Here is an 18,995-nt window from a genome sequence, read left to right on the forward strand (position 1 = left end):
TTTTTTATGGAGGATGTGATTTTTTTATGGAGGAAGTGATTTTTTTTATGGAGGATGTGATTTTTTTATGGAGGATGTGATTTTTTATGGAGGATGTGATTTTTTTATGGAGGAAGTGATTTTTTTTATGGAGGATGTGATTTTTTTATGGAGGATGTGATTTTTTATGGAGGATGTGATTTTTTATGGAGGATGTGATTTTTTTTATGGAGGATGTGATTTTTTTGACAGTTATAATTTGCCGGTCTGTAAGGCTAACGATGTTTTGGTGCTGATTACATCAACAGAGGGAAGATTAACAAGGTGATTTTCAGAGTCGTCTTTCGGGTCGCTACAAACAACAGATTCTCACTTCTTAATGTGTAATTCATTTGTGAGTGCTGAAATTGCTGTTGCTGTTTTTTTTTTGGCTAATAAACTAAGGACCACGTTACGACAGATCTCAGATCAGAGAGAGTTGTAGAACTGTCTTATCTGGAGCGACTTACAGGCAGTGCATTCATGTACGTTTCGTAGGTGAAAACAACCGCATGTTATTGCAGGTGGCCCATTCCTGGAAAATAGCAACTAATGATGTGATTTGTTGTTTTGTTTCTCAGACACTGTGTTCTTCCACCTCCCTCCTCTCGCTGGAGCAGATGAAGTGTGTACGGAGTCTCCTGCTATCGCCAAATAGAAGCTAGGTTGGTTCCCCCTCATGTCTCTACCAGCTGGTCGACAGAGAGTCTCTCTCTACCAGCTGGTCGACAGAGTAGAGTCTCTTCTCTACCAGCTGGTCGACAGAGTAGAGTCTCTCTCTCTACCAGCTGGTCGACAGAGTAGAGTCTCTCTCTACCAGCTGGTCGACAGAGTAGAGTCTCTCTCTCTACCAGCTGGTCGACAGAGTAGAGTCTCTCTCTCTACCAGCTGGTCGACAGAGTAGAGTCTCTCTCTCTACCAGCTGGTCGACAGAGTAGAGTCTCTCTCTCTACCAGCTGGTCGACAGAGTAGAGTCTCTCTCTCTACCAGCTGGTCGACAGAGTAGAGTCTCTCTCTCTACCAGCTGGTCGACAGAGTAGAGTCTCTCTCTCTACCAGCTGGTCGACAGAGTAGAGTCTCTCTCTCTACCAGCTGGTCGACAGAGTAGAGTCTCTCTCTACCAGCTGGTCGACAGAGTAGAGTCTCTCTCTACCAGCTGGTCGACAGAGTAGAGTCTCTCTCTCTACCAGCTGGTCGACAGAGTAGAGTCTCTCTCTCTACCAGCTGGTCGACAGAGTAGAGTCTCTCTCTCTACCAGCTGGTCGACAGAGTAGAGTCTCTCTACCAGCTGGTCGACAGAGTAGAGTCTCTCTCTACCAGCTGGTCGACAGAGTAGAGTCTCTCTCTCTACCAGCTGGTCGACAGTAGAGTCTCTCTCTACCAGCTGGTCGACAGAGTAGAGTCTCTCTACCAGCTGGTCGACAGAGTAGAGTCTCTCTCTCTACCAGCTGGTCGACAGAGTAGAGTCTCTCTACCAGCTGGTCGACAGAGTAGAGTCTCTCTCTACCAGCTGGTCGACAGAGTAGAGTCTCGACCCATTTCATGTTTCCTGACACGTCAGTGTTTGTCGTTTTTCTTTTTCAGTCCCTGAAGGTCCGTCTGGCTGACGTCACCAGGGAGACGGTCCAGAAGAGTGTGTGTGTCCTCAGTCAAGTGGTGAGTGTGTGTGTGTGTGTGTCCTCAGTCAAGTGGTGAGTGTGTGTGTGTGTGTGTGTCCTCAGTCAAGTTGTGTGTGTGTGTGTGTGTGTGTCAGTGGACAGCCTCCTCTCTGTCCATAGGCCCCCGGCCCTCCATGACCCCTGGGTCAGTGGACAGCCTACTCTGTCCGTACGCCCCCGATGACCCCTGGGTCAGTGGACAGCCTCCTCCCTGTCCGTACGCCCCCGGCCCTCCATGACCCCTGGGTCTGTGGACAGCCTCCTCTCTGTCCGTACGCCCCCGATGACCCCTGGGTCAGTGGACAGCCTCCTCCCTGTCCGTACGCCCTCTATGACCCCTGGGTCAGTGGACAGCCTCCTCTCTGTCCGTACGCCCCCGATGACCCCTGGGTCAGTGGACAGCCTCCTCTCTGTCCGTACGCCCCCGATGACCCCTGGGTCAGAGGACAACCTTAATCAAAATCAAAATTAAATATAGCTCTTTTTTGTATTATTTTTATTTTTTTCAAATGAGCCAGTGAAGTTGCACATTGGTGAAATCAGCCATTATTCAGTTTGAATTGTAGACGACTGGTGACAACCCTTCACTTGGTCAATGATGTCCTTCTTCCCCAGCCTCTGTACGGTCTCCTCCAAGCTAAACTACAGCTCATCACACACGCCTACTTTGAGGAGAAAGACTTCTCACAGATTTCGATATTGAAGGTGAATGTTTCCAGTCAGCTCTCTTTCACGGTCAGATGTTTAGTCCCCAAGTCTTTAATCCCTTTATTCTGTGATGTGTGACCTCACGCGTTTGTGGAACATTGAACTCAGAACCTTGTCTTTACCCTCCTCTCTCTCTCCCCCAACTTTCTCTCTCGACCCCTCCTCTCTCTCTCTTTCCCCCCTCCTCTCTCTCTCCCCTCTTTTCTACCCCTCCTCTCTCTCCCCCTCCTCTCTTAATACCCCTCCTCTTTCTCTCTCGAACCCTCCTCTCTCTCTCCCCCCTCTCTTTCTACCCCTCCTCTTTCTCTCTCTCCCCCTCTTTCTCTCTCTCCCCCTCTTTCTCTCTCTCCCCCTCTTTCTCTCTCTACCCCTCCTCTCTCTCTCTACCTCTCCTCTCTCTCTCTACCGCTCCTCTCTCTCTCTTTCTCTCCATCTGTAGGAGTTGTATGAACACATGAACAGCTCCCTGAGAGGGACAGCTCTAGAGGGATCCCAAGTGTTCCTGGGTAAAACTGTTCTGCTATTTTCCCTGGCTTCAAATGGCACCCCATTCACTTCATAGTGCCCTGCTATAGGCCCTTCATAGTGCCCTGCTATAGGCCCTTCATAGTGCCCTGCTATAGGCCCTTCATAGTGCCCTGCTATAGGCCCTTCATAGTGCCCTGCTATAGGCCCTTCATAGTGCCCTGCTATAGACCCTTCATAGTGCCCTGCTATAGACCCTTCATAGTGCCCTGCTATAGACCCTGCTTTAGGCCCTGCTTTAGGCCCTGCTTTAGGCCCTGCTTTAGGCCCTGCTTTAGGCCCTGTTTCAGGCTTTTAGGCCCTGCTTTAGGCTTTAGACCCTGTTTTAGGCCCTGTTTTAGGTTTTAGTCCCTGTTTTAGGCTTTAGACCCTGTTTTAGGCCCTGTTTTAGGCTTTAGGCCCTGCTTTAGGCTTTAGGCCCTGCTTTAGGCCCTGTTTCAGGCTTTTAGGCCCTGCTTTAGGCTTTAGACCCTGTTTTAGGCCCTGTTTTAGGCCCTGCTTTAGGCTTGAGGCCCTGCTTTAGGCCCTGTTTCAGGCTTTTAGGCCCTGCTTTAGGCTTTAGACCCTGCTTTAGGCCCTGCATTAGGCTGTAGGCCCTGCATTAGGCTGTAGGCCCTGCTTTAGGCCCTGCATTAGGCTGTAGGCCCTGCATTAGGCTGTAGGCCCTGCATTAGGCTGTAGGCCCTGCATTAGGCTGTAGGCCCTGCATTAGGCTGTAGGCCCTGCTTTAGGCCTTGCATTAGGCTGTAGGCCCTGCTGTAGGCCCTGCTTTAGGCTGTAGGCCCTGCATTAGGCTGTAGGCCCTGCTTTAGGCCCTGCATTAGGCTGTAGGCCCTGCATTAGGCTGTAGGCCCTGCATTAGGCTGTAGGCCCTGCTTTAGGCCCTGCATTAGGCTGTAGGCCCTGCATTAGGCTGTAGGCCCTGCATTAGGCTGTAGGCCCTGCTTTAGGCCCTGCATTAGGCTGTAGGCCCTGCATTAGGCTGTAGGCCCTGCTTTAGGCTGTAGGCCCTGCATTAGGCTGTAGGCCCTGCATTAGGCTGTAGGCCCTGCTTTAGGCCCTGCATTAGGCTGTAGGCCCTGCATTAGGCTGTAGGCCCTGCTTTAGGCCCTGCTTTAGGCTGTAGGCCCTGCTTTAGGCCCTGCGTGAGGCTGTAGGCCCTGCTTTAGGCCCTGCATTAGGCTGTAGGCCCTGCATTAGGCTGTAGGCCCTGCATTAGGCTGTAGGCCCTGCTTTAGGCCCTGCTTTAGGCTGTAGGCCCTGCATTAGGCTGTAGGCCCTGCATTAGGCTGTAGGCCCTGCTTTATGCCCTGCTTTAGGCTGTAGGCCCTGCTTTAGGCCCTACATTAGGCTGTAGGCCCTGCATTAGGCTGTAGGCCCTGCATTAGGCTGTAGGCCCTGCTTTAGGCTTTAGGCCCTGCTTTAGGCCCTGCTTTAGGCCCTGCTTTAGGCTGTAGGCCCTGCTATAGGCCCTGCGTTAGGCTATAGGCCCTGCTTTAGGCCCTGCGTGAGGCTATAGGCCCTGCGTTAGGCTATAGGCCCTGCGTGAGGCTATAGGCCCTACGTTAGGCTATAGGCCCTACGTGAGGCTATAGGCCCTACGTTAGGCTATAGGCCCTGCGTGAGGCTATAGGCCCTGCGTTAGGCTATAGGCCCTACGTTAGGCTATAGGCCCTACGTGAGGCTATAGGCCCTGCTTTAGGCTATAGGCCCTACGTGAGGCTATAGGCCCTGCGTTAGGCTATAGGCCCTACGTTAGGCTATAGGCCCTACGTGAGGCTATAGGCCCTGCGTTAGGCTATAGGCCCTACGTTAGGCTATAGGCCCTGCTTTAGGCCCTGCGTGAGGCTATAGGCCCTGCGTTAGGCTATAGGCCCTGCTTTAGGCCCTGCGTGAGGCTATAGGCCCTGCGTTAGGCTATAGGCCCTACGTGAGGCTATAGGCCCTGCGTTAGGCTATAGGCCCTACGTTAGGCTATAGGCCCTGCGTTAGGCTATAGGCCCTACGTTAGGCTATAGGCCCTGGTCACCTGTGGGGTGATCAGGTGTCTATTGTCGTAGCCTCTAAACATGTCCTAGATTAGCTGCAGAAAAATGTCTGTCACGTGTGACAATTGAGCCACTTGTTATGGTGATAAACCCAGCTTACAGAAACAGGCTGCATCTTTACAAGGGGGGGGTCTTCTCTCATGACGTTGAGCTCAGCTGGCATCCAAAATGTCTCCCTATTTCCTATGTAGGGCCCATGGAGCTCTGGTCGAAAGTATTACCCTCTATAGGGAATGGGGGTGTAATTTGGGACACATATTCACACGTGTGATAGAAATGTCCTCCTTGAGGCAAATTTCACATTCTTCACATTCTCTCCCGACAGGTATGTCACCAAGAGATTTAATACTGCACTTTCGACACAAGGTACATTTTATGTGTTTTGAGGCAAGCAGATGACTTGTAAAGGTTTAAGTTGAGTCCCAAATGGCACCCTATTCCCTACATAGTGCACTACTGTTGACCAGGCCCCCAAAGAACCGTAGCCCGACGAGCGGTAGCCCAGAGAACCGTAGCCCAGAGAACCGTAGCCCAGAGAACTGTAGCTCGAAGAACTCTGGCTCGAAGAACTGTAGCCTGAAGAACTGTAGCCTGAAGAACTGTAGCCCGAAGCACTGTAGCCCAGAGAACTGTAGCCCAAGAGAACTGTAGCCCGAAGCACTGTAGCCCGAAGAACTGTAGCCCGAAGCACTGTAGCCCAGAGAACTGTAGCCCAAGAGAACTGTAGCCCGAAGCACTGTAGCCCAGAGAACTGTAGCCCAGAGAACCGTAGCCCGACGAGCGGTAGCCCAGGTCCCTGTGGGATCTGGTCTTAAAGTAGTGCACTATAAACGGAGTAGGGTGCCATTTGGGAAATCCCCCTGGAAACACCTGCCAAAGATTGTAGTTTAATTGTTGTGCTTTAATTAACATGCTTCCTTAACTCTCCCCTTCTCTCTCTCTCTCTCTCTCTCTCCTTCTCTACCCCCCCCCCCCCCTCCCCAGGTTCTGATCCTCTTCAAACTGATTCTGCTGGAGAAGAAGGTGAAAACGTGATTTAGCACCGACAGCATATCACAACCCAATGACATGTACCACACACAGTGACCTCACAGCAAGAGAGCATGTCGTCAGTCATCGTTTCTACCCCAAGAGGGACAGAACGAACATAAAACACCTCCAGGGAACTTATCTCCCCATAGATGACTGTGTGCATGTCCCCCCCCCTCTCAGGTCCTGTTCTACGTGTCTCCAGTCAACAGGCTAGTGGGAGCTCTGATGACCGTACTGTCTCTGTTCCCAGGTGAGAGGAGTCCACCAGTCACTGTGCGTCTCAAATGATACCCTATTCCCTATATACAGTAGTTTTTAAACATTTATTTTATTTAACCAGGCAAGTCAGTTAAGAACAAATTCTTATTTTCAATGACGACCTAGGAACAGTGGGTTAACTGCCTTGTTCAGGGACAGAACAACATGTTTACCTTGTCAGCTCGGGGATTCGATCCAGCAACCTTTCAGTTACTGGTCCAACGATCTGACCACGAGGCTACCTGCCACCTCTACACTCTAACCACTAGGCTACCTGCCGCCTCTACACTCTAACCACTAGGCTACCTGCCACCTCTACACTCTAACCACCGTGCATTACTTTTGACCAGATCCCTATGATATAGTGAATATTGTATTAGGATTAATATGGGTGAGTATGGGTGATTTGTGGCGAGTGTGGGTGATTTGTGGCGAGTGTGGGTGATATTGTGAGTGTGGGTGATATTGTGAGTATGGGTGATATTGTGAGTATGGGTGATATTATAAGTATGGGTGATATTTGGTACACATGTTGTTGGATTTTTCTTCCCCCATACTGAAGGTCAAAGGTGATGTTGAGTCCTATAGGTCAGGATATCATGTATGCTGTGTTTCTTCCTCAAGGTATGATAGAGCACGGCCTGGCTGACTCCTCCCACTACCGGCCGAAGAGCAGCGTCTCCGAGGATATCACACTCGGAGACTGTGTGTCTGGGGCAGAGGACTTGGTCTCTGTTTCCGTCACTGACATCACCAACGCCACCGTGGAGCTAATGGGGGAGGAGGGCTTCGGAGACACCACCTCCACAGTGAAGGCTTCACAGAGGACATCGTCTTCCCCAGAGACCTCCACTAGGGAGAACACCCAGCTGAAGCCCCCCTCCCGGACTTCCCCAGACTCCTCGGAGAGCGACTGGGAGACACTGGATCCCAGTGTTTTGGAGGAAGGGACTAGAGACTCTGAGACGGGGGGTTCAGGGGGTCTGGAGACGGGTATCCCCATCACGGTGCAGCCCCGGGGCCCGTCGGCAGGGCCAGGAGGCCAGGGAGCCGTCTCTCAGGGCTTGGTGTCTGGACTGGAAGAGGACCAATATGGCCTGCCACTCGCCATCTTCACCAAGGTACCCAGCTCAACCCAGATCCTTTCAGCGTATATTTAGATCTTTATCGGCGTCTGTAGAGCTCTCTCACCGTCGACCAATCAACAAGCAGTGTTTCTAATCCACAGAGACCTTGACCTGCTTTTTAAATTATTCACCTACATGTTGCCAAGGCAACAGCCAACTGATTGAGCGTTCCTCTTTAGTTACAGGGTGGATCGTTCCTCTTTAGTTACAGGGTGGATCGTTCCTCTTTAGTTACAGGGTGGATCGTTCCTCTTTAGTTACAGGGTGGGGGTGGATCGTGCCTCTTTAGTTACAGGGTGGGGGTGGATCGTTCCTCTTTAGTTACAGGGTGGATCGTGCCTCTTTAGTTACAGGGTGGGGGTGGATCGTTCCTCTTTAGTTACAGGGTGGGGGTGGATCGTTCCTCTTTAGTTACAGGGTGGATCGTTCCTCTTTAGTTACAGGGTGGGGGTGGATCGTTCCTCTTTAGTTACAGGGTGGGGGTGGATCGTTCCTCTTTAGTTACAGGGTGGATCGTTCCTCTTTAGTTACAGGGTGGATCGTTCCTCTTTAGTTACAGGGTGGATCGTTCCTCTTTAGTTACAGGGTGGGGTGGATCGTTCCTCTTTAGTTACAGGGTGGGGGTGGATCGTTCCTCTTTAGTTACAGGGTGGGGTGGATCGTTCCTCTTTAGTTACAGGGTGGGGGTGGATCGTTCCTCTTTAGTTACAGGGTGGATCGTTCCTCTTTAGTTACAGGGTGGATCGTTCCTCTTTAGTTACAGGGTGGGGGGTGGATCGTTCCTCTTTAGTTACAGGGTGGATCGTTCCTCTTTAGTTACAGGGTGGGGGTGGATCGTTCCTCTTTAGTTACAGGGTGGGGGTTGATCTTTTAGCCATCATAGAAAAACATCCGATATCTAGATTTATTCTCTGATATCTAGATTTGTAGTAAACTCCACCATAAATGTCAGTTGGTCAGGTATTTGCGTTTTCAAAGCGCCCACACATGGGTGTGGTGACGAGTGGGTGAGAAGAGTTTTTCCAGTACTACAAGGACACACACACACACACACACACACACACACACACACACACACACACACACACACACACATACGAGCTCTGCTTTTCCAGTACTACACACACACACACACACACACACACACACACACACACACACACACACACACACACACACACACACACACACACACACACACACACACACATACGAGCTCTGCTTTTCCAGTACTACAAGGACACACACACACACACACACATACGAGCTCTGCTTTTCCAGTACTACAAACACACACACACACACACACACACATGCGAGCTCTGCTTTTCCAGTACTACAAGACACACACACACACACACACATACGAGCTCTGCTTTTCCAGTACTACAAACACACACACACACACACACACACACACACACACACACACACACGCGAGCTCTGCTTTTCCAGTACTACAAGGACACACACACACACACACACACGAGCTCTGCTTTTCCAGTACTACAAGGACACACACACACACACACACACACACACACACACACGAGCTCTGCTTTTCCAGTACTACAAGGACACACACACACACATACACACACACACACACACACACACACACACACACACACACACACACACACGAGCTCTGCTTTTCCAGTACTACAAGGACACACACACACACACACACACACATACACATACACATGTGAGCTCTGCTTTTCCAGTACTACAAGGACACACACACACACACACACACGAGCTCTGCTTTTCCAGTACTACAAGGACACACACACACACACACACACACACACACACACACACACGAGCTCTGCTTTTCCAGTACTACAAGGACACACACACACACATACACACACACACACACACACACACACACACACACACACACACACACGAGCTCTGCTTTTCCAGTACTACAAGGACACACACACACACACACACACACATACACATACACATGCGAGCTCTGCTGTTCCAGTCCTCCCTGCAGGGAAACAGTCAGTTTAATCACCAGAGGGTTGCATAACACCATGGTAAACATTGACCCATTACAAACAACATATAATGATGTTACTGTAACCTCGCTGTTGAGTGTGTCCTCTCTCTGACTAGATCTACACACACACACACACACACATACATTAGTGACCTTTAACCTGTATGTGTGTCGTTGCCAGGGTTACCTGTGCCTGCCCTACATGGCCTTGCAGCAGCACCACCTGCTGTCTGATGTCACGGTGCGCGGCTTTGTTGCCGGGGCAACCAACATCCTCTTCCGTCAGCAGAGGCACCTGAGCGACGCAATCGTTGACGTGAGTCTTCCTCTCTCCATCTCTTCTTGCTCTCCTTCTCTTCTCGCTCTCCTTCTCTTCTCGCTCTCCTTCTCTTCTCGCTCTCCTTCTCTTCTCGCTCTCCTTCTCTTCTCGCTCTCCTTCTCTTCTCGCTCTCCATCTCTTCTCGCTCTCCTTCTCTTCTCGCTCTCCATCTCTTCTCGCTCTCCTTCTCTTCTCGCTCTCCTTCTCTCCATCTCTTCTCTCTCGCTCTCCTTCTCTCCATCTCTTCTCTCTCGCTCTCCTTCTCTCTCTCTCTCCTTCTCTTCTCTCTCTCTCTCTCTCCTTCTCTTCTCTCTCTCTCTCCTTCTCTCTCTCTCTCCTTCTCTACATCTCTTCTCTCTCTCTCCTTCTCTACATCTATTCTCTCTCTCCCTGAAGCTGTTAGGGTGCTATTTTGGATGATTTTCGTTATTTTAAAAAATGGCGGCAGTACCGGCTGGATCCCTTATGTATGTATTCAAACAATCTATCACTCTCCTTATCTCTCCATCTTTCCTCTTTCCAGCAGCCTTGATACCACTGCTGGCTTGCCTCTGAAGCTAAGCAGGGTTGTTCCTGGTCAGTCCCTGGATGGGAGACCAGATACTGCTGGAAGTGGTGTTGGAGGGCTAGTAGGAGGCACTCTTTCCACTGGTCTAAAAAAATATATACCCCAATGCCCCAGGGCAGTGATTGGGGACATTGCCCCGTGTATGGTGCCGTCTTTCAGATGGGACGTTAAACGGGTGTCCTGACTCTCTGTGGTCTCTAAAGATCCCATAGCACTTGTCGTAAGAGTAGGGGTGTTAACCCCAGTGTCCTGGCTATATTCCCGATCTGGCTCTCATAATGTCACCTAATCATCCCAATCTTCCAATTGGCTCATTCATCTCCTCTCCCCTGTAACTATTCCCCAGGTTGTTGCTGTAAATTAAAATGTTTTTTCAGTCAATTTACCTGGTAAAATAGATACAATTAAATCTCTCCATCTCGCTCCATATATTCTCTCTCCATCTCTTCTCTGAATCTATTGGCATGGGAAACATATGTTTAGACTGTGGTATTTCACCCAGTAGATAAGGGAGTTAATCAAAATAAATTGAATTTGTTTTCAAATTCTTTGTGGATCTGTGTAATCTGAGGGAAATATGTGTCTCTAATATGGTCATACATTGGGCAGGAGGTTAGGAAGTGCAGCTCAGTTTCCACCTCATTTTGTGGGCAGTGAGCACATAGCCTGTCTTCTCTTGAGAGCCATGTCTGCCTACGGCGGCCTTTCTCAATAGCAATGCTATGCTCACTGAGTCTATACATAGTCAAAGCTTTCCTTAAGTTTGGGTCAGTCACGGTGGTCAGGTATTCTGCCACTGTGTCCTCTCTGTTTAGGGCCATGTAGCATTCTAGTTTGCTCTGTTTTTGGTTCATTCTTTCCAGTGTGTTAAATAGCATTCTAGTTTGCTCTGTTTCTTTGTTAACTACTTGACATAATTATGTTTTAGTTTACTCATGATTTGGTTGGGTCTAATTGTGTTTCTGTCCTTGGACTTTGTGGTGTCTGCTTATGTTTGTGAACAGAGTCCCAGGACCAGCTTGCTTAGGGGACTCTTCTCCAGGTTCATCTCTCTGTAGGTGATGGCTTTGTTTGGGAATCACATTTTTAGGTGGTTGTAGAATTGAGTTGCTCTTTTCTGGATTTCGATAATTAGCGGGTATCGGCCTAATTCTGCTCTGCATGCATTATTTGGTGTTTTACAGTGAACATGGAGGATATTTTTGCAGAATTCTGCGTGCAGTCTCTCAATTTGGTGTTTGCCCCATTTTGTGAATTCTTGGTTGGTGAGCGGACCCCAGACCTCACAACCATAAAGGGCAATGGGCTCTATGACTGATTCCAGTATTTTTAGCCAGATCCTAATTGGGATGTCAAATTCTATGTTCCTTTTGATGGTATAGAAGGCCCTTCTTGCCTTGTCTCTCAGATTGTTCACAGCTTTGTGGAAGTTACCTGTGGCGCTGATGTTTAGGCCAAGGTATGTATAGGTTTTTGTGTGCTCTTGGGCAACGATCATCAGTAGACATTTGACTTCAGATTCTAGTAGGGTGAGACCGGGTGCTGCAGACTTTTCTAGTGCCCGTGCCAATTCATTGATATACATGTTGAAGAGAGTGGAGCTTAAGCTGCATCCCTGTCTCACCCCACAGCTCTGAGGAAAATAAATCTGTGTTTTTTTGCCAGTTTTAACCTCACATTTGTTGTTTGTGTACATGGATTTTACAATGTTGCATGTTTTACCCCCAACACCACCTTCCATCAATTTATATAGCAGACCCTCATGCCAAATTGAGTCAAAGTATTTTTGGAAATCAACAAAGCATGAGAAGACTTTGCTTTTGGTTTGTTTGTCAATTAGTGTGCAGGGTGAATACATGGTCTGTTGTACTGTAATTTGGTAAAATGCCAATTTAACATTTGCTCAGTACATTGTTTTCACTGAGGAAATGTACGAGTCTGCTGTTAATGATAATGCAGAGGATTTTCCCAAGGTTACTGTTGACGCATATTCCACAGTAGTTATTGGGGTCAAATTTGTCTCTACTTTTATGGATCAGAGTGATCAGTCCTTGGTTCCAAATATTGGGGAAGATGCCAGAGCTAAGGATGATGTTAAAGAGTTTTAGTATAGCCAATTGGAATTTGTTGTCTGTATATTTGATCATTTCATTGAGGATACCATCAACACCACAGGCCTTTTTGGGTTGGAGGGTTTTTATTTTGTCCTGTAATTCATTCAAGGTAATTGGAGAATACAGTGGTTTCTGGTCGTCTTTAATAGTTGATTCTAAGATCTGTATTTGATCATGTATATGTTTTGCTATTTGTTCTTTGTTATAGAGCCAAAAGATTGGAGAAGTGGTTTACCCATACATCTCCATTTTGGATAGCTCATTCTTCATGTTGTTGTTTGTTTAGTGTTTTCCAATTTTCCCAGAAGTGGTTAGAGCCTATTAATTCTTCAATTCCATCTCTCTCCATCTCTTCTTTCTCCTGGGTCCTGTTGGCCCGAAATGCGCATTATTCTAAGGGTGTGTCCCAAATGGCACCCTATTCCCTACACAGTGCACTACTTTTGACCAGAGTTACAGATGTTATCATATCCTGGATGTGTTTAACTCTCCCATGTGAAATCTGATTTGACCTGTATCATGAGTTATTGTGTGTGTCTCTCCGTCCATCCCACTAGGTGGAGGAAGCTAAGCTCCAGATTGGGGACCCTGAGTTGAGGAAGCTGCTAGGCCTGACCACGGCCGACCTGCGTTTTGCTGACTACCTGGTCAAACACGTGACAGAGAACCGTGAGGACGTGTTTCTGGATGGGACCGGCTGGGAGGGAGGGGACGAGTGGATCAGGGCCCAGTTTGGACTCTACATACACTCCCTCCTATCCTCTACCTTACTAGAAGGTATTGATGATACACTCTACCTTACTAGAAGGTATTGATGATACACTCTACCTTAATAGAAGGTATTGATGATACACTCTACCTTACTAGAAGGTATTGATGATACACTCTACCTTACTAGAAGGTATTGATGATACACTCTACCTTACTAGAAGGTATTGATGATACACTCTACCTTACTAGAAGGTATTGATGATACCCTCTACCTTACTAGAAGGTATTGATGATACCCTCTACCTTACTAGAAGGTATTGATGATACCCTCTACCTTACTAGAAGGTATTGATGATACACTCTACCTTACTAGAAGGTATTGATGATACCGTCTACCTTACTAGAAGGTATTGTTGATACCGTCTACCTTACTAGAAGGTATTGATTTTTGCAGGTCCATCAGTAGTCATCTTCTATCCAACCATCATTTATATCCATTTTCAACCATCACCAGCAACTTGATTACTAAACTTTCCCTCAATCAAGTCTATAGATTCATGTCTGATTAGCACAGAGAAAATCATTTGTTTTCAGAGGATTTCACAACAAAAGGCTAAATGTTTGTTTGCTGTCTCTCTCTCTCTGTCTGTCTCTCTTTCTCTCTCTCTCTCTGTCTCTTTCTCTGTCTCTTTCTGTCTCTCTTTCTCTCTCTGTCTCTCTTTCTCTGTCTCTCTTTCTCTGTCTCTCTCTTTCTGTCTCTTTCTGCCTCTCTCTTTCTCTCCCTTTCTCTCTCTGTCTCTCTTTCTGTCTCTCTCTTTCTGTCTCTGTCTCTCTGTCTGTCTCTGTCTCTCTGTCTGTCTCTTTCTGTCTGTCTCTCTCTCTTTCTGTCTCTCTCTGTCTCTCTGTCTGTATGTCTGTCTCTGTCTGTCTGTCTGTATGTCTGTCTCTTTCTTTCTGTCTCTCGGTCTCTGTCTCTCGGTCTCTGTCTGTCCAGATAATGAGAAGTTGCTAGCGGACTGGGGCGCTCCCTTCATCTCAGCCTGGAGGACCACACACAACTACAGAGTGTGGTTCATCAACAAGCACCCAGCCATGGCCGAGATCACCCCAGGGTAAGAGAGACATTCTGAGGGTGGTAGAGTTTCTGAGGGTGGTAGAGTTTCTGAGGGTGGTAGAGGCTCTAAGGGTGGTAGCTTGGTGTTGGATTGGTCATCTTTAGTGTCTTCTAAATGTAAAATATCTAGATGTTTGACTTGGATAAATAACCTGTGTTATTCCCTCCTTTCTCAGTCATCCATTCCAAGGACAGTACAGTGCTGCTGATCTGAAACTAAGATTCTCACAGTGAGTACTGTAATATAATAATAATAATATATCCCATTTAGCAGACGCTTTTGTCCAAAGCGACTTACAAGTCGGCTGGGGCCACTACTTTTACATATGGGTGGCCCCAGCGGGAATCGAACCCACGACGCTTGGCGTTGCAAGCGCCATGCTCTACCGACTGAGCCACACAGGACCCACACAGTACTGCAGTCCAACTAAGATTCTCACAGTGAGTACTTCAGTCCAACTAAGATTCTCACAGTGAGTACTTCAGTCTAATTAAGATTCTCACAGTGAGTACTTCTCATGTCGCTGCTTCTCATGTCGCTGCTTCTCATGTCGCTGCTTCTCATGTCGCTGCTTCTGCTTCTCATGTGGCTGCTTCTCATGTGGCTGCTTCTCATGTCGCTGCTTCTCATGTCGCTGCTTCTCATGTCGCTGCTTCTCATGTCGCTGCTTCTGCTTCTCATGTGGCTGCTTCTCATGTGGCTGCTTCTCATGTGGCTGCTTCTCATGTGGCTGCTTCTCATGTGGCTGCTTCTCATGTGGCTGCTTCTCATGTGGCTGCTTCTCATGTGGCTGCTTCTCATGTGGCTGCTTCTCATGTCGCTGCTTCTCATGTCGCTGCTTCTGCTTCTCATGTGGCTGCTTCTCATGTCGCTGCTTCTGCTTCTCATGTGGCTGCTTCTCATGTGGCTGCTTCTCATGTCGCTGCTTCTCATGTGGCTGCTTCTCATGTGGCTGCTTCTCATGTCGCTGCTTCTCATGTGGCTGCTTCTCATGTGGCTGCTTCTCATGTGGCTGCTTCTCATGTCGCTGCTTCTCATGTGGCTGCTTCTCATGTCGCTGCTTCTCATGTGGCTGCTTCTCATGTGGCTGCTTCTCATGTGGCTGCTTCTCATGTGGCTGCTTCTCATGTCACTGCTCCTCATGTCGCTGCTTGTCTGATTATAATAATACAACACTATAGATAGTGAATCAAATTTTGGGCCAAGTGCTGTGAAATGGCTGTGGCCTATTCCATCAACTCAGTGGCCTTGTGGTTAGTGTCAGCCCTAAGATTTGGAGGATGGGAGTTCGATCCCTGGCTGGGCCATACCAAAGACTGTGAAAATGTGACCCAATGTGTGTCTACTTGGCACTCCGCATTACGGAGATAGATTAGGGGGGGGTAAGGCCTTACGGTGAGACTACAGTCCTGCCCCGGGGGTTTATTTGTACATTAAGCTGCCTCACACTACAGAAACAGGCGATAAACCCCATTCTAACTCCATACGATGAGACTACAGTCCTGTCCAGGGGGTGTATTTGTACATTAAGCTGCCCCAGACTACAGAAAGCAGTTATGGCTACAGAAAGTAAGGCTACTTCCTTACTTATGAGATGAGCAGAGATGTCCTCAAGGCTACTTCCTTACTTATGAGATGAGCAGAGATGTCCCCAAGGCTACTTCCTTACTTATGAGATGAGCAGAGATGTCCTCAAGGCTACTTCTTTACTTATGAGATGAGCAGAGATGTCCCCAAGGCTACTTCCTTACTTATGAGATGAGCAGAGATGTCCTCAAGGCTACTTCCTTACTTATGAGATGAGCAGAGATGTCCTCAAGGCTACTTCCTTACTAATAAGATGAGCTGAGATGTCCTCAAGGCTACTTCCTTACTTATGAGATGAGCAGAGATGTTCCCAAGGCTACTTCCTTACTTATGAGATGAGCAGAGATGTCCTCAAGGCTACTTCCTTACTTATGAGATGAGCAGAGATGTCCTCAAGGCTACTTCCTTACTTATGAGATGAGCAGAGATGTCCTCAAGCCAAAGCTACTTCCTTACTTATGAGATGAGCAGAGATGTCCTCAAGGCTACTTCCTTACTTATGAGATGAGCAGAGATGTCCTCAAGGCTACTTCCTTACTTATGAGATGAGCAGAGATGTCCTCAAGGCTACTTCCTTACTTATGAGATGAGCAGAGATGTCCTCAAGGCTACTTCCTTACTTATGAGATGAGCAGAGATGTCCTCAAGGCTACTTCCTTACTTATGAGATGAGCAGAGATGTCCCCAAGGCTACTTCCTTACTTATGAGATGAGCAGAGATGTCCCCAAGGCTACTTCCTTACTTATGAGATGAGCAGAAATGTCCCCAAGGCTACTTCCTTACTTATGAGATGAGCAGAGATGTCCTCAAGCCAAAGCTACTTCCTTACTTATGAGATGAGCAGAGATGTTCCCAAGGCTACTTCCTTACTTATGAGATGAGCAGAGATGTCCCCAAGGCTACTTCCTTACTTATGAGATGAGCAGAGATGTCCTCAAGGCTACTTCCTTACTTATGAGATGAGCAGAGATGTCCCCAAGGCTACTTCCTTACTTATGAGATGAGCAGAGATGTCCCCAAGGCTACTTCCTTACTTATGAGATGAGCAGAGATGTCCCCAAGGCTACTTCCTTACTTATGAGATGAGCAGAGATGTCCTCAAGCCAAAGCTACTTCCTTACTTATGAGATGAGCAGAGATGTCCTCAAGCCAAAGCTACTTCCTTACTTATGAGATGAGCAGAGATGTCCCCAAGGCTACTTCCTTACTTATGAGATGAGCAGAGATGTCCTCAAGGCTACTTCCTTACTTATGAGATGAGCAGAGATGTCCTCAAGGCTACTTCCTTACTTATGAGATGAGCAGAGATGTCCTCAAGGCTACTTCCTTACTAATGAGATGAGCAGAGATGTCCACAAGGCTACTTCCTTACTTATGAGATGAGCAGAGATGTCCTCAAGGCTACTTCCTTACTTATGAGATGAGCAGAGATGTCCTCAAGGCTACTTCCTTACTTATGAGATGAGCAGAGATGTCCTCAAGCCAAAGCTACTTCCTTACTTATGAGATGAGCAGAGATGTCCACAAGGCTACTTCCTTACTTATGAGATGAGCAGAGATGTCCTCAAGGCTACTTCCTTACTTATGAGATGAGCAGAGATGTCCTCAAGCCAAAGCTACTTCCTTACGTATGAGATGAGCAGAGATGTCCTCAAGGCTACTTCCTTACTTATGAGATGAGCAGAGATGTCCTCAAGGCTACTTCCTTACTTATGAGATGAGCAGAGATGTCCTCAAGGCTACTTCCTTACTTATGAGATGAGCAGAGATGTCCCCAAGGCTACTTCCTTACTTATGAGATGAGCAGAGATGTCCTCAAGGCTACTTCCTTACTTATGAGATGAGCAGAGATGTCCTCAAGCCAAAGCTACTTCCTTACTTATGAGATGAGCAGAGATGTCCTCAAGGCTACTTCCTTACTTATGAGATGAGCAGAGATGTCCTCAAGGCTACTTCCTTACTTATGAGATGAGCAGAGATGTCCCCAAGGCTACTTCCTTACTTATGAGATGAGCAGAGATGTCCTCAAGGCTACTTCCTTACTTATGAGATGAGCAGAGATGTCCTCAAGGCTACTTCCTTACTTATGAGATGAGCAGAGATGTCCTCAAGGCTACTTCCTTACTTATGAGATGAGCAGAGATGTCCTCAAGGCTACTTCCTTACTTATGAGATGAGCAGAGATGTCCCCAAGGCTACTTCCTTACTTATGAGATGAGCAGAGATGTCCCCAAGGCTACTTCCTTACTTATGAGATGAGCAGAAATGTCCCCAAGGCTACTTCCTTACTTATGAGATGAGCAGAGATGTCCTCAAGCCAAAGCTACTTCCTTACTTATGAGATGAGCAGAGATGTCCCCAAGGCTACTTCCTTACTTATGAGATGAGCAGAAATGTCCCCAAGGCTACTTCCTTACTTATGAGATGAGCAGAGATGTCCTCAAGCCAAAGCTACTTCCTTACTTATGAGATGAGCAGAGATGTCCCCAAGGCTACTTCCTTACTTATGAGATGAGCAGAGATGTCCCCAAGGCTACTTCCTTACTTATGAGATGAGCAGAGATGTCCTCAAGGCTACTTCCTTACTTATGAGATGAGCAGAGATGTCCCCAAGGCTACTTCCTTACTTATGAGATGAGCAGAGATGTCCACAAGGCTACTTCCTTACTTATGAGATGAGCAGAGATGTCCCCAAGGCTACTTCCTTACTTATGAGATGAGCAGAGATGTCCACAAGGCCAAGTCAACTCTTTCGAGGGAAGAGTCGAGTCATAGTGTTGAGGACCAGCGAGTATAAATCATGGTAAATGAATGTTTTTCCCTCGGTGTGTCGACCTAAACCTGATTTCTGATGAAATTTCTGAGGATTGGAGCAAAATCCTCCTGCCATCTTGCTAAACTTCAGAGAGAAGTTGGGGAAAATGATTCCCAAACCCAGTGGATTCCAGGAGTCTCCCACACAGCACCACGGAGTCACTCACTTACATATTGACCATATTCTAAACTGGGATAAAGGAATGAGCGGTCCTCACACAGAACATAGCTGATTCCCAGTGACGTCTCCCTGCATCTAAACATACTGTACGTTACATATACTACATCTCACCCTAATCTGTATTTGTTTTTAGCCTAGCACCGGTAGTCTCAAATTTAGGATGTGCATATGGCCCTCCCTTCCTCCAGGTTCTA

At 47.7% G+C, this 18,995-nt stretch overlaps 1 protein-coding gene across 1 annotated transcript; it reads left to right on the top strand.

Moving 5' to 3' along the window:
* The first annotated feature begins 638 nt into the window (after positions 1-638).
* On the top strand, positions 639-14,451 carry LOC135533561 (late secretory pathway protein AVL9 homolog). Its single transcript, XM_064960841.1, has 12 exons — positions 639-647; positions 1,603-1,674; positions 2,292-2,381; positions 2,824-2,890; positions 5,283-5,323; positions 5,942-5,980; positions 6,170-6,239; positions 6,872-7,368; positions 9,573-9,707; positions 12,950-13,169; positions 14,098-14,215; positions 14,394-14,451. Exons 1-12 carry the CDS (start codon positions 639-641, stop codon positions 14,449-14,451), a joined length of 1,416 nt encoding a protein of 471 aa, XP_064816913.1.
* Positions 14,452-18,995: the final 4,544 nt, after the last annotated feature.

This window comes from Oncorhynchus masou, unplaced genomic scaffold, assembly GCF_036934945.1.
Source record: "Oncorhynchus masou masou isolate Uvic2021 unplaced genomic scaffold, UVic_Omas_1.1 unplaced_scaffold_2454, whole genome shotgun sequence".
Classification (NCBI taxonomy): Eukaryota; Metazoa; Chordata; class Actinopteri; order Salmoniformes; family Salmonidae; genus Oncorhynchus; species Oncorhynchus masou.